This window comes from Coregonus clupeaformis, chromosome 31 (assembly GCF_020615455.1).
Source record: "Coregonus clupeaformis isolate EN_2021a chromosome 31, ASM2061545v1, whole genome shotgun sequence".
Taxonomy (NCBI): domain Eukaryota; kingdom Metazoa; phylum Chordata; class Actinopteri; order Salmoniformes; family Salmonidae; genus Coregonus; species Coregonus clupeaformis.
In genome coordinates, this window is record NC_059222.1 from 29,790,345 (window position 1) to 29,806,438 (window position 16,094).

General features: G+C 42.4%; 1 protein-coding gene across 1 annotated transcript; it reads right to left on the bottom strand.

Annotated features, from left to right (window-relative positions):
• Positions 1-1,081: 1,081 nt before the first annotated feature.
• On the bottom strand, positions 1,082-15,893 carry LOC121547434 (gastrula zinc finger protein XlCGF57.1). The gene is made up of 3 exons (XM_041858716.2): positions 15,676-15,893; positions 15,389-15,551; positions 1,082-2,905 (listed from the first exon to the last, which is right to left on the bottom strand). Exons 1-3 carry the CDS (start codon positions 15,847-15,849, stop codon positions 1,308-1,310), a joined length of 1,935 nt encoding a protein of 644 aa, XP_041714650.2. The 5' UTR covers positions 15,850-15,893; the 3' UTR covers positions 1,082-1,307.
• Positions 15,894-16,094: the final 201 nt, after the last annotated feature.

A 16,094-nucleotide genomic window follows, 5' to 3' on the forward strand; every position in this document is an offset into this window, starting at 1 on the left:
CTCCTCTGTGTGTAAACTCTGTACTTGGAAAGTAGAAATGCTCCTGAGTAGAATTCCTGCCCCCCAAGTCCAATATGAAAAATGTACTGAACACACAATAAAGGTAAAAACAAGGCATTTAATAAACCAAAATAGAATTTCGAACATTTTTATAACCGTTTTGCATCGTCATTGCGGGACTTTTATTTTGAAGGGAAATCGCCGAGGTCACGGCCTTATCAAGGCGCTACATGGTCATTCTGACGTCTGCATTGGCCGTGCAGCATTTACGGTGATATGGCCTCTGCAGAAGTCAGGGCATTCATACTTTTTGCGCTTCGCCGAGCAGCAGAGCTGTTGTGAAGGAAGTGAGTTTGTGTTTATACAGGACCTCCCGCCAACCAATCATGTCAATGCGGAGCTATACAGAGCCCTCCGCATTGTTACAAAACTTGCGAGGCGCACAGCGATGCGGTCCAGAGCTCAATTTGGCTTCTGCGTGCCTTCAGAGGCACCGCAATTGCGTCACATCATCCATACGGCGTCTCCGACCATATTTTCAGATAAAGCATGAATTGGCTTGTTCTTGGCGGAATTACAGAGCGCCTCTTATCCGCTGTCGAATGTTTCCGGTCCCACTCTGTATTATTGTCCGATAGAAAACAAGCAAGCGAGCAGCAATGTTCCCACCATTGACAGTAAAATAAAGAGCATGTTATAATATAGGACACCTAATGCGGTCCTATCAAGGGCATTTATTTTTGTGGAATTTGTTTGAACATTAAACATACCACATTGGTCATAAGTATTTAAAACAAACAATGAAAAATGCAGATCTTGTGAGCTGACAAAAATGAAGAAGAGGGTGTTCAGAAAGTGTTACCAAAGCCAAATGCCAGCTGCAGATACATACACTTTTATATTCTTGGCACGTGAATCACCTGGCTCTGTATCAGTTCATCAAAAGAGGACCATCGCGCTCTCCCAGTTCACCCATAAGTTTGAGTGATTTTATCTTCTGATATGCTAAGAAAGGAAGATCTGTGCAAACTGAGGTTAAAGGGAAACAATAACACTCGTTAAGTATAAACATTCATGAAGAGAATTTTGACTATAGAGGTTTATTAAAATGTACTTTAAGAGCCCAAAGCTAACTGTAATTGTAAAACATTTTATTTTTCCTACGGCGCAATGTCACACAGGTCACTTTTTCAACATAACCTCAAGGGGTTTTCAATGTTTTTAGTTTAGTAAGTTCTTGAGCACCAACATTTTCACACTGCCATATTATTCAGAGGCCCTGTGCCATTCATCTTAGACCTGTTTCTTCAGTAATCCTCTGCACTGTTTCCAGGAGCTGGTTTCCAGTTGTACTTGCACTTGTGGACTTTCAGATTGTGTCTACAGGCATAGGCATTCCCACAGTCTTTGCACACAAATGCTTTGACACCAGTGTGCACACGCTCGTGAGATTTTAGATGACCTTTCTGGCTGAACCTCTTACCACATTGATCACACTCAAATGGTTTCTCGCCTGTGTGAGTGCGCATGTGAACTTTAAGGAAATTGTACATAAAACCTTTCCCGCAAACTTTACAGTAATATGGTTTCAACCCTGTGTGAGTGACCTTGTGAATTTTAAGTGAATGATGATACCTAAAACCTTCCCCACAAATGTCACATTTGAATGGTTTCTCTCCTGTGTGAATGCGCACATGCTGATCCAGAGAAACTTTCACATAGAAGGCTTTACCGCAGTGATTGCAGACATATGGCTTTGGCCCAGACGGCTGAATTGGCGCAGACTGCAGCTTTGGGCCAGACCGCAGCTTTTCCTGAAGTGTAAGGTGACGCCTCTTGTGACTCCGGAGGGAGGAAGGTTCAAAGAAGGCTTTCTCACAGACATCACACTTGTAAGGCCTTTCACCAGTGTGCCTTATTTTATGGATCTTCAGGGTTCCGGACTGGGTGAACCGTTTACCACAAACATCACAGCAATACAATTTCTGGCCTGTGTGAGTTCTCTTGTGTCTGCTGAGATTAGCACCTTGACTAAACTTTTTTCCACAAACATCACAAGAAAAAGGTTTCTCTGCCCCGTGTAGAGTCATATGGCTTTTGAGATGGCACTTTCGACCAAAACATTTGCCACACACGTCGCAGACAAAATATTTTTCTTTTGTTTCTCCAGGATGGGTGACCACCATATGCTTTCTGAGAGCAGGTGCATCGCTGAAACATTGGCCACATAAAGTACAGCTATGATCCTTTTCTATATGACTCCTCTTATGGACAGCTAAGGTTGAAGTGGTAAAGAAAAGTTTGCCGCAGGTTTCACAGCAATACTTCCTCTCCCCTGAATGCGTAGCCTCGTGATCAACCAGTCTTCGTCTCCACTTAAAGGTCTTCGGGCAAAGAGAGCAGCTGAATGTCTTCTGTGCATCACTACTACACTTGTGCCTCTCTAGTCCTGTTTCCCCTAGAAACTTTTTTTCACAAACTGTGCATGCGACCGTTTTCTTCGTTTTGTGACGCTTCATGTGTGACTGCAAAGCAGGTTTCTGGCGAAACACTGCGTCACAATCGGCACAACTGAAGGGTGTCTCTCCAGAATGTGTCATGGAGTGTTCCTCAAGCCTCCTCTTCAAGCTAAAACATCTCCCACACTGCAAGCAGCTATAGGGTTTTGAATGGGTCCGAAGGTGTTTATTCAATAAACATTTCATCTTGAAATCTTTTCCACAATGAGAACAACTGAAGGGCTGCCTGTCTCGTTTGTCTAGGTCTGTTGCAGATAGGGTCTGGGGGCCAAGAGTAACCTCTTCTTGTGGATGAAACTGAGGGAGTGAATCCTCATCTGATACAGTTGAGGACAGGGGGGCAAAGTCAGGTTGATCATCATGATGATTAGACTCAGATCCCTCATCTGTAAAAGAGATGGTCATTGTTAATTTTGTTGTGGACATGAAGAAACCAGTACATACATAAATTAAGGAAAATATATCATCAAAATAACACACAAAAACACTCCACACCTTAGTCATAGTAGATCTCTAAATCATATAGGCTGCGCTACCTAACAATATGTAGCATACACTGTGTAGCGAACGGCAGGGCAGAGAAGCAAACCCAGGTTGCTGGTGTGAAAGGCAAACACCCTACGCATCCCGCCAATAGGGTTAACCCACTTGGTGGGAATTGTAACGTGGCTCATAGAGAGGATCGCTACACTGCCTCCTCCGAACGGGAAGGCACGTCCCTGTGCTTCTACTACTCAGCACCCTGACACGTCCAGGCCTAGCTACAGATTTGTAAGGGGCTAATGTGATTCTCCATAACCTGTTACAGGACAGGTACTGTTTGGCGTAGCAGAGAATTTTCGACCACCATAACTTGGCGATACCATCTTTGTTCTCAATTCAACCAAACATGGATTCTTCTAATATGTCTGTGACTAGCTGCAGGTGGTTCGTTTGAATTTAGAAAATGCTCCGTTATTAAAATAAATACACATTTTGATCCATTAAGTTTTACAACAGTGTGTATGCCGCTATCTTGTCCATTTCAAATCTTCTCTCAATGAGCGGGTTCGATTAATCTCGCCCGGGTGAGTTTTGCATCGGCTTAAAAAGTTGATTTCATTCAATTTGGAACAGGGCTGCCTCCCGGGCGTGAGCCAGGTGTCCCATTCAAAGCCAAAGGCAAAGTCGGCTCAAAACAAAACTGATGTAATTAAGCATGTGTAGTAATTAGTAGGATTCTGTGTTCCTATGCAAAAGTGATCGCAAAAGTGATTGCTTTATCCGACTTCCCATTGAAAAACAGTTAGAAAATTCAAACATTTATTTCAAGGAAAATAGATTTGGTATGTTTCTGGACAATGCACAATCCTGCCTTGTTGACAAAATGGCAGAGCGGCACAGATTACTGTTCGATTTGAGAATGGCGCTCCTCCCTCCTCACTATCGCCCGATGATGTGACGGGCCTTTGCCCGGTGCCCCGCGGCTCAGCATAATCGAATCCGCCCACTGATTGAGACCGGTGGGTCCACCCCGAAGTGCCGCATGTAACGATGACACCTGTCTCGATCAATGACAGAAGATTTGAAATACACAATAAAAATGTATTTATTTTAATAACAGCGCATTTTCTAAATTCAAACGTACCACCTGCAAATGGACACGGACATATTAGAAGATAAGTGTTTGGCCGAATCAATAACTAAAGATAGTATAGCCAAGTTAAGGTTGGTCGTAAACTCTCTGTGCTACGCTAAACAGTACTATCCTGTAACGGGTAATGGAAAATGACATTAGCCTGTTATAAATCTGTAGCTAGTCCGGGCCGTGCGTTCCGATGGTCTTACATCCGCCATCCCACTTCTGACACCAATGAAGCGAACAGCGGGGCAGAGAAGCAAACCCAGGTCGCTGGTGTGAAAGCCAAACACCCTAAGGTTAACTTAGCTGCTTTCATCAACGCAGGTGTATTTGCATACACTAGCGTTGCTTCCTATTGTATTGGGTAGCACAAAAACAGACCACAGGAAGCCAGAAGTTAAATAAAATTCAATTTCAACTTACTGTGCCGATGGGCAGGACTGTTGGTCATTATGACTAGGGGATTTTTAGACAAAATATCTAAAAGGATTATATTATTAAATAGACTTTCCAAATGTGGGTCTTTTGTAGACCCACTTCCTCTCTGCTTTCCTGACTTCAAAATAAAAGACCTCCACGTGCGCCATGAGGACAAAAAAAAAAGAAGAATAACTTGTGGAGGACAACAGACCTACGTTTTAAAAGTCTTTAATAACTTGTTGCTTTAGATATCGTCTCAAATTCCCCCGTTATAATGACCTACACTGTAACGAGTAATGGAAAATTACATTAGCCTGTTACAAATCTGTAGCTAGTCCGGGCTGTGCGTTCCGTTGGCCTTACATCCGCTATCCTAACTTCTGGCTTCCTGTGGACTGTTTTTGTGCAACATAATACAATAGGACGCAACGCTAGTATATGTAAATACCAGGGGAGAACGACTGCCCCCTTCTCATTGAAGTCACGGAAGTTTAAGGACGACCACGGTACTGCAGAGATTGTTAGCAGAAAACAGGATCCCCCCCCATTTTAGTGAATGGAAAAATAGCAAATATTTGTAGTCAATCTGTGTAAATAAATACTTTTTTAAAATAAAATCATGGTACCAATAATTGCTTCTAATACACCAGTGCCTTCAGAAAATACCCCTCGACTTATTCCACATTTTGTTGTGTTACAGCCTGAATTCAAAATGGATTAAATATATTTTATTTCTCACTAATCTACACACAATACCACATAATGACAGTGATAACAGAATTCTCATTTACATAAGTATTTACATCCGAGTCAATACATTGTAGAAGCACCTTTGGCGGCGATTACAGATTTGAGTTGTCTTGGGTATGTCAAGGACTTTCACATTCTTGTTCTGAAGCCATTCCAGCGTTGCTTTGGCAGTATGCTTGAGGTCATTGTCCTGTTGGAACGTACGGTCGTTTGCACTCTGAAGCAGGTTCTAATCTAATGTATTTGGCTCCATTCATTGTTCCCGCTATCCTTACCAGTCTCCCAGTCCTTGCCGCTGAAAAGCGTCCCCATAGCATGATGCTGCCACCACAATGCTTCACGGTAGGGATGGTGTTAGACAGGTGAGCTGTGCCTGCTTTTCTCCAGACATAGCACTTTGCATTCAGGCCAAAGGGTTACATTTTTGTCTCATCACACCACAGAATCGTTTGCCTTATGCTCCGAGAGTCTTTCACGTGCCTTTTTGCAAACTCCAGTCGTGCAGTCAAGTGCCTTTATCCTCAGGAGTGGCTTCCGTCTGGTCAATTTCCCATAATGCCAGATTGGTGAGGTGCTGTAGAGACAGCCAAGGAACTCAGTAGTTCTGTCAGAGTGGTCATTGGGTTCTTGGTCACCTCCCTGACTAAGATCCTTCTTGCCTGGTGGCTCAGTTTGGTCAGAGAGCCAGCTCTAGGCAGAGTCTGGGTAGTTCCATATTTTTTCCATTTTCCAATGATTGAAACCACTGTGCTCTTGGAAACTTTCAACACTCTAGAAATTGTTTTATACCCTTCCCCAGATATACTGTATGCCTCATCACAATTCTATCTCAGAGATATACAGACAGTTCCTTGGGCTTCATAGTATAGTTTCTAGTCTGACATCCACTGTCAACGGTGGGCCCTTACATAGACAGTTGTGTTTCTTTCTAAATCATGTCCAAACATCTGAATTGGCCACAGGTGGACTCCAATCAAGTTGTAGTGACAACTCAAGGATAATCAAAGGAAATTGGATACACCAGAGCTCAATTTGGAGTGTCATAGCAAAAGGGTGTGAATACTTACAGTGCATTCGGAAAGTATTCAGACCCCTTGACTTTTTCAATTTTCTTACGTTACTGCCTTATTCTTAAAATGTATTAAATAATTGTTCTCCCCTCATCAAATCAATAATACCCCATAATGACAAAGCAAAAACAGGCTTTTAGACATTTTTGCAAATGTATTAAAAAATTAAAAATGGAAATATCACATTTACATGAATATTCAGACCCTTTACTCAGAACTTTGTTGAAGCACCCTTGGCAGCGATTACAGCCTAGAGTCTTCTTGGGTATGACGCTACAAGCTTGGCACACCTGTATTTGGGGAGTTTCTCCCAATCTTTTCTGCAGATCCTCTCAAGCTCTGTCAGGTTGGATGGGGAGCGTCGCTGCACAGCTCTTTTCAGGTCTCTCCAGAGATGTTTGATCGGGTTGAAGTCCGGGCTCTGGCTGGGCCAGTATGAGGTCCTGAGTGCTCGAGCAGGTTTTCATCAAGGATCTCTGTACTTTGCTCCGTTCATCTTTCCCTCGATCCTGACTAGTCTCCCAGTCCCTGCCACTTAAAAACATCCCCACAGCATGATGCTACCACCACCATGCTTCACTGTAAGGATGTTGCCAGGTTTCCTCCAGACATGACGCTTGGCATTCAGGCAAAATAGTTCCATCTTGGTTTAATCAGACCAGAGAATCTTGTTTCTTATGGTCAGAGTCCTTTAGGTGCCTTTTGGTAAACTCCAAGCGGGATGTCATGTGCCTTTTACTGAGGAGTGGCTTCCGTCTGGCCACTCTACCATAAAGGCCTGATTGGTGGAGTGCTGCAGAGTTTTGCTTGCTAGCCAACCAGGGATGGGCATTTGACTGTTCGAGTACTAAATGTTTCTTTCTTTCACATACTCGAAAAAAAGAACATTTTCAGAACATTAATTTTTTGGGCATGCATTTTTCTATATGCCAACAGTGAGCAACAATGCCTAATTCATCATAGCCATTACAGATAACGAATCCTAATACATTCACTCAATAAAAAAACAAGTACCATTTAAGATTAATTTATTGAAACTGTAATATCAACTGGTTACATTATATCGTGGAACACAATCTTCAAAAAGGTAGCAACCTCAGCAGTGTGGCGATTGCTTGTAGAAGCCCATGGTTGTGCAATGGCATAGCCTCGTTTTGTTAATTTAGTAGACAAGACGCTCTTATTTCCCGAGCCCTTATCAGAGTCAAGTAGGGCTGACCCCAATTAGTCGACTGGTCGATTGTTTGGTTGACCAAGATTTTATTTTAGTCGAGCAGTAGTAAATAAATAAATATGCAGTGCATTCGGAAAGTATTCAGACCCCTTCACTTTTTCCACATTGTTACGTTACAGCCTTTTTCTAAATGGATGAAATTATTTTTTTCCTCAATCTACACACAATACCCCATAATGGCAAAGCGAAAACAGGTTTTTAGAAATTAAAAACAGAAATGCCTTATTTACATAAGTATTCAGACCATTTGCTATGAGCCTCGAAATTGAGCTCAGGTGCATCCTGTTTCCATTGATCATCCTTGAGATGTTTCTACAACCTGATTGGAGTCAACCTGTGGTAAATTCAATTGATTGGACATGATGTGGAAAGGCACACACCTGTCTAAATAAGGTCCCACAGTTCACAGTGCATGTCAGAGCAAAAACCAAGCCATGAGGTCGAAGGAATTGTCCGTAGAGCTCCGAGACAGGACTGTGTCGAGGCACAGATCTGGGGAAGGGTACCAAAAAATATCTGCAGCATTGAAGGTCCCCAAGAACACAGTGGCCTCCATTCTTAAATGGAAGCAGTTTGGAACACCAAGACTCTTCCTAGAGCTGGCCGCCTGGCCAAACGGAGCAATCGCGGGTGGCCAGACGGAAGCCACTCCTCAGTAAAAGCCACATGACAGCCCGCTTGGAGTTTGCCAAAAGGTACCTAAAGGACTCTCAGACCATGAGTAACGAGATTCTCTGGTCTGATGAAACCAAGATTTAACTATTTGGCCTGAATGCCAAGCATCACATCTGGAGGAAACCTGGCACAATCCCTACAGTGAAGCATGGTGGTGGCAGCATCATGCTGTGGGGATGTTTTTCAGCAGCAGGGACTGTGAGACTAGTCAGGATCGAGGGAAAGATGAATGGAGCAAAGTACAAAGAAATCCTTGATGAAAACCTGCTGCAGAGCGCTCAGGACCTCAGACTGGGGCGAAGGTTCACCTTCCAACAGGACAACGACCCTAAGCACACAGCCAAGACAACGCAGGAGTGACTTCGGGACAAGTCTCTGAATGTCCTTGAGTGGCCCAGCCAGAGCCCGGAATCCAATCGAACATCTCTGGAGAGACCTGAAAATAGCTGTGCAGCGACGCTCCCCATCCAACTTGACAGAGCTTGAGAGGATCTGCAGAGAAGAATGTGAGAAACTATAGACTGAAGGCTGTAATCTCTGCCAAAGGTGCTTCAACAAAATACTGAGTAAGAGTTCTAAATAAACTGTTTTTGCTTTGTCATTATGGGATAGTGTGTAGATTGATGAGGGAAAAAACTATTTAATTTTAGAATAAGGCTGTAATGTAACAAAATGTGGCAAAAGTCAAGGGGTCTGAATACTTTCCGAATGCACTGTATGTATGTATGTATTTATATTTTATGTCACACCCATCTCAGTGAAATAATCCAATGCGGAGGCCACAGGGATGGCACAGTCCAAGAAGAAGAGTGTGCTAAAATGCACGTCTCTCTCCAGAATGCGCTCTCCTGCCAATTTGTGCACATTCATTGTTTCATAACTTCATTGTGTGAATTGTTTGCATTTGACTGTTAGTGTCTTAATTCCCCATTACATCCATCACCAGTAGTACATTTACCATTAATTCCTATAATTTCTCATCTACAATGTTTGTTTGGTTACGGTAATTTCTGTTAATGCCTTCAACATATTATTCCAGTGTTTTACCATTCTCATTGTTGGAGTGGACACGTTGTTTGTTTATTTCATTCCTTTTACGAGTTTTGTCAATTTAGTCATTTTAGTCATCGTCTTTTGTTTGGAGCTCTCCTGTCAATGTTGAGTAAGGACGCGCACTTGATTACGCATAGAAGTAGGCCTATAGGCTACCTGGCCTGCGCGCAAATGTAGGCATATAAATGTAGGCATATAAATGTGCCCATTTGGGGATCTGATAGTATTTCTGATTGGCTTAACGCACCACCACTAATGAGCTGTGTAGCTTCTCAAAGTAATGTTTTCTTCACCTCAAACAGCAAGCAAACAAAGAGAATGACAACAGTTCCTCAATGTATTTTAAACATCTTTCCAGCTCTTTCCCTTTCGATAACCACTAAGCTTGAAAGGGAAAAATGTCATGCTCTGATCCAGTGGAAACGTCATAAAATAGGGTTGCCTGATTACTTCTTATCCCTTAGCGAAAATAGCCTACAGCAGTGTCTGTCCTAAGCTCAGGAAACTGAGGGCCCAGAATATTTTATACAATGTTGCGAACTTCGGGCCGACCCAAGTTAATAGTTGATACAATGTTTCAAGTTCGGTGCAGACAGGCCATGAGTAGCCAATGTGATTCATAGGATATGTATTATTATTTTTTATTGGGATATTTTCTACCTACAGGCTGCAATGTTTTTATTTGTTGGCTTTATGTAGGCTATTTTTACATAGTTGGCGATATAAGTTACTTTTTAGGTTTGTATCATTTTCATTTAGATAGAATTTTGATTAACCACATGACAATGATTTTGAGATACGAAGACGTTATTATAAATTAAATGAAACTGTTCCACGAAAATATGCATATGAAAACCATATCTCGCACTCAGATCGGTAGAAATGGTAAGATAAATTGGTATTCCACATGAGAAAGGTTGCCAACTCCTCGTGTAGCCTATTACCGGCAACTTCAGGAGAGTAATGGCAGTAACTGCGAAAGCCAGCAGGAGCGGGAGGAGGATGGTCATGTCAGGTTAAGTTTTTCTTCTTCTGGTTATCTCGAGTCATTTGTGTCTCATTTCATCAAACAGTGCGCTTAAAGCATCAGACAAGCTCAATGCATATAGTTGATTTTATTAAAACACATAGGGTGTGTCTATAGGCTATGTGGATTTTTTTTTTTTTAATGTTGACCAATCGATTGGTTCGAAAGAACAAGACAACTTTTGGTCGACCAAGATTCTTTTTTTTGTCGGGTACAGCCCTACAGTCAAGAAAACTATTTTATAGTAAAAAAACATGATGTAATATAACAGAATAAAATAGAACAGAATAGTGCGAAGTGATTCGCATCTCGCATCTGGAACAGTTATTCTCAAAGAGTGATCATTTGAAACGGTGCTCAATTTGGCAAGTTGAAAGACATTTTTTAGGGTTACAAACCAATATCTGCCTTCTTTTTGATATACAGACATTTGATTTAGTTTATTATGCCTGTTCCTTTGGATTTTCTAAATGGATTAACAATTCTACATTGAACACTGCATGGGGATGAATTATGGCCAGGACATCTGTATGGTGAGTCGGCCTAGGCTTAATGATTGATGAAAATACGCTCTGTCTTTATCAAACTAATGTTTTTGCATATTTGTGGAACCTGTCTATGTTTAGGGGGGGTAAATAGCTTTAGAGGTCCTCTGTAGCTCAATTGGTAGAGCATGACGCTTGTAACGCCAGGGTAGTGGGTTCGATCCCCGGGACCACCCATACGTAAAAATGTATGCACACATGACTGTAAGTCGCTTTGGATAAAAGCGTCTGCTAAATGGCATATTATTATATTATTATTATAGCCTAGGCTAGCCAATTCTAAATGCCACTAACAGTTCGCAAAGTAGGGCCGTCACTAACGTTACTTCTTAACCCTAGCCACACAGTTAACCTTATGCCTAACCCTACCCTTAAATTAAGACCAAAAAGCTAATTTTTGTTTTCAGGAATTTCTACGATATAGCCAATTTCGACTTTGTGGCTGTGGCAACTAGTGACAACCGCAAAGTAGCCTAAGTGGAAAACAACACAATTGTTCCAAAACTGCAGATCACCGTTGGAACATATTTCCCTACTTCAGTCAACCAGTCCATTTAGAATGTGATAAAACTGTCGTCATTTGGCAAGGAATGTACTGTAGCTTGTGCGTCCCATCAGTTAGATACGTTTTTATAGGCATTTATTTATGTGCACATAGCATGCGTGTGTAGAGGGAGCAGTAGGAATGGAATTTAGTGAGAGAGAGACACGGAGGGAAAAGGGAATTTAGGGAGCAGAACTGTGTGACGCTTGGCTTGGTTTATTTTTTGTTGTGTACCACAGATGCACATGTACAAATGGAACACTAGAGTCAAAGCAAATGAACGTCGTCTTCAAGACACATTTTTGACCAAATAGTTTTACATTATTCTATTTATTTTTTTAAATCTCTGGTTAAAGATAGTTTTGACCTCAGTTCAAGTACTCGATTACTCATGCCCATCCCTACAACCAACTACTACGTCAATGCCGCTATCAAGCCAATCTGCTAACTTTAGCTAAATTAAATATATGAAACTAACTATGACTAGATAATTTTGTGCACAATTCTTTTTCTTCATTAAAAACTGTTCATCCGATGGATTTTGGATGTCCTTGGTATTATTTATTTGTTAGAGGGCCAACTTTACCATATTATAGTGGAAGCATACATACAGTCGTGGTCAAAAGTTGAGAATGACACAAGTATTGGTCTTCACAAAGTTTGCTGCTTCAGTGTTTTTAGATATTGTTGTCAGATGTTACTATGGTATACTGAAGTATAATTACAAGCATTCCATAAGTGTCAAAGGCTTTTATTGACAATTACATTAAGTTTATGCAAAGAGTCAATATTTGCAGTGTTGACACTTCTTTTTCAAGACCTCTGCAATCCGCCCTGGCATGCTGTCAATTAACTTCTGGGCCACATCCTGACTGGTGGCAGCCTATTCTTGCATAATCAATGCTTGGAGTTTGTCAGAATTTGTGGGTTTTTGGTTGTCCACCCGCCTCTTGAGGATTGACCACAAGTTCTCATGGGATTAAGGTCTGGGGAGTTTCCTGGCCATGGACCCAAAATGTCGATGTTTTGTTCCCCGAGCCACTTAGTTATCACTTTTGCCTCATGGCAAGATGCTTTACTGTTGGCATGACACAGGACTGATGGTAGCGCTCACCTTGTCTTCTCCGGACAAGCTTTTTTCCGGATGCCCCAAACAATCGGAAAGGGGATTCATCAGAGAAAATGACTTTACCCCAGTCCTCAGCAGTCCAATCCCTGTACCTTTAGCAGAATATCAGTCTGTCCCTGATGTTTTTCCTGGAGAGAAGTGGCTTCCTCGCTGCCCTTCTTGACACCAGGCCATCCTCCAAAAGTCTTCGCTTCACTGTGCGTGCAGATGCAATCACACCTGCCTGCTGCCATTCCTGAGTAAGCTCTGCACTGGTGGTGCCTCGATCCCGCAGCTGAATCAACTTTAGGAGACGGTCCTGGCGCTTGCTGGACTTTCTTGGGCGACCTGAAGCCTTCTTCACAACAACTGAACCTCTCTCCTTGAAGTTCTTGATGATCCAATAAATGGTTGATGTAGGTGCAATCTTACTAGCAGCAATATCCTTGCCTGTGAAGCCCTTTTTGTGCAAAGCAATGATGACGGCACGCTTCCTTGCAGGTAACCATGGTTACCAGAGGAAGAACAATTATTTCAAGCACCACCCTACTTTTAAAGCATCCAGTCTGTTATTCTAATATGTACATGTAGGTAGAGTTATTAAAGTGACTATGCATAGATAATAAACAGACAGTAGCAGCAGCGTAAAAGACGGACGGACGGACGGACGGACGGGGGGGCTATGCAAATAGTCTGGGTAGCCATTTGATTAGATGTTCATGAGTCTTATGGCTTGGGGGTAGAAGCTGTTAAGCCTCTTGGACCTAGACTTGTGTGTGATGTGGACACCAAGGAACTTGAAGCTCTCAACCTGCTCCACTACAGCCCCATCGATGAGAATGGTGACGTGCTCAGTCCTCTTCTTTTTCCTGTAGTCCACAATCAAATCCTTTGTCTTGATCACATTGACGAAGAGGTTGTTGTCCTGGCACCACACGGCCAGGTCTCTGACCTCCTCCCTATAGGCTGTCTCGTCGTTGTCGGTGATCAGGCCTACCACTGTTGTGTCATCGGAAAAACTTAATGATGATATTGGAGTCGTGCCTGGCCATGCAGTCATGAGTGAACAGGGAGTACAGGAGGGGACTGAGCACGCACCCTTGAGGGGCCTCCGTGTTGAGGATCAGCATGGCGGATGTGTTGTTACCTACTCTTACCACCTGGGGGCGGCCCGTCAGGAAGTCCAGGATCCAGTTGCAGAGGGATGTGTTTAGTCCCAGGGTCCTTAGCTTAGTAATAATAATATAATAATAATAATAATAATAATAATAAGCCATTTAGCAGACGCTTTTATCCAAAGCAACTTACAGTCATGCGTGCATACATTTTTGTGTATGGGTGGTCCCGGGGATTGAACCCACTACCTTGGCGTTACAAGCGCCGTGCTCTACCAGCTGAGCTACAGAGGACCACAGTGATGAGCTTTGAGGGTACTATGGTGTTGAACGCTGAGCTGTAGTCAATTAATAGTATTCTCACATAGGTGTTCCTGTTGTCCAGGTGTGAAAGGGCAGTGTGGAGCGCAATAGAGATTGCATATTCTGTGGATCTGTTGGGGCGGTATGCAAATTGAGTGGGTCTAGGGTTTCTGGGATAATGGTGTTGATGTGAGCCATGACCAGCCTTTCAAAGCACTTCATGGCTACAGATGTGAGTGCTACGGGTCGGTAGTCATTTAGGCAGGTTACCTTAGTGTTCTTGGGCACAGGGACTATGGTGGTCTGCTTGAAACATGTTGGTATTACAGACTCAGACAGGGAGAGGTTGAAAATGTCAGTGAAGACACTTGCCAGTTGGTCAGCGCATGCTCGGAGTACACGTCCTGGTAATCTGTCTGGCCCTGCGGCCTTGTGAATGTTGACCTGTTTAAAGGTCTTACTCACATCGACTACGGAGAGCGTGATCACACAGTCATCCAGAACAGCTGATGCTCTCATGCATGTTTCAGTGTTACTTGCCTCGAAGCAAGCATTGAAGTAATTTAGCTTGTCTGGTAGCCTCGCGTCACTGGGCAGCTCGCGGCTGTGCTTCCCTTTGTAGTCTGTAATAGTCACCTCACGATCGCGCATTCTTCTCTCTTCCGTAGCAGTCGTAAAAGAAACAGACTGGACAAGTAGATGCGCAATGGATTATGGTCATTGTAGTTAATTACCACGTCTTATGTGCTAAACTATGTAGCGTATTGCCCTATTGGAAACTACAACTCCCTACTACACCTCACAGTTCAGGCTGGATCTGATTTATCTCTAGAGAAACTGTGCTATGTGAGCATTGAGCTCACAGAAGAGGAAAAAATGAACTAAAAGGAAATGAAATAATTTAACAAATGTTGGTCAATTAGTTGTTTAAACACTGGAGTGAAAAAAACGAAATTTTGGTAAGATCGCTCAGGACTAATGTGCTAAACATACAAATAAAACAGAAAAATATATTAAAACATTTTCCTTAAAGTATATATTTTTGAAATTACTATTGTTACTGTCCCCACTACAACAACAAAAAAACACATGTAATTTTGTCCTTAAAACATTTAATTCAAATACTGTAGAATTCCATTCATTCCTATGGAGGACTGCTCCTAATGGGAAGTGCCAATATGGCCGACCAGTGGCTTCAAACCCTTAATAGCCTTTACATAGCATCAGCAATCCGTGGCTCTATATCGATCGATCCTATAGTGAGGATCGCTATAATATTGATGTTGCACATATTGACCTTACACAGGAAACGGAAATGTTCTGATTCAACGGTCACTGTGTGCTCCTTCTATTGTACTAGTCTAGGAACATTACCAACATTAGCAAAAGACGTTACATACTCACCCCTTCGTGGTTTTTCTTCCGTCCTTCCTCCTGCCCGACGGACAGGCCTGTTTTCAGCAGTCTTCTCCACCGCTCTCACTTCTGATTCGACCACGTACGTGAGCAGTGCTATTTTCTCCACCGAGGTTTTACTCAACACCTCCATGAATGATGCAAACTTTCTCTGAAAGATTAAGAATAATTGAACTTCCTGATACCGTTACTGAAAATTAAAAACACACTCACTGCCTCATTGTCACTGCCTGAAGTGAAGCTTTGAATAAATGACAGTTAATTTATGCACTCACCGTGTTGGTTTTATTCACGCGTGTCATTTCTCTCTTTAGCAAACTATTTTCTTCATTTTCCATAACAGCAACAAAGCACTCGTCTAGGAGTCTCGACACCTCCCTTACTGCTGATTCAACGAATATATCCATAATAGTAGATAATTGTGTCTGAAAAACCTCGTTGCTCGACATGGTTGTTATCGCCGCTCTGAAGCCAGCAAGAATTATGTAGTACTTCCGGGTCATGTATTTCTTCTTCTTCTACTATGGCATTATGGCGATCCGCAAACAACGTTAGAGGATTGTGGAAAAATGTGTGGAAATATTCTTCTTCAATGAGGTTTAACGGCGGTTGGCATCCAATTTGTTGCATTACCGCCACCTACTAGACTGGAGTTCAACTCCCTTATCTTTCCTTGAAAAATAAATTAAACCAA

Coding starts and splice junctions, on each gene's coding strand:
- LOC121547434 (XM_041858716.2), bottom strand. CDS start 15,849: ATGTCGAGCAACGAGGTTTTTCAGACACAATTATCTACTATTATGGAT. Junction 15,552..15,675: donor GCGTGAATAAAACCAACACG/GTGAGTGCATAA, acceptor TTAATCTTTCAG/AGAAAGTTTGCATCATTCAT. Junction 2,906..15,388: donor GGAAGAAAAACCACGAAGGG/GTGAGTATGTAA, acceptor TCTCTTTTACAG/ATGAGGGATCTGAGTCTAAT.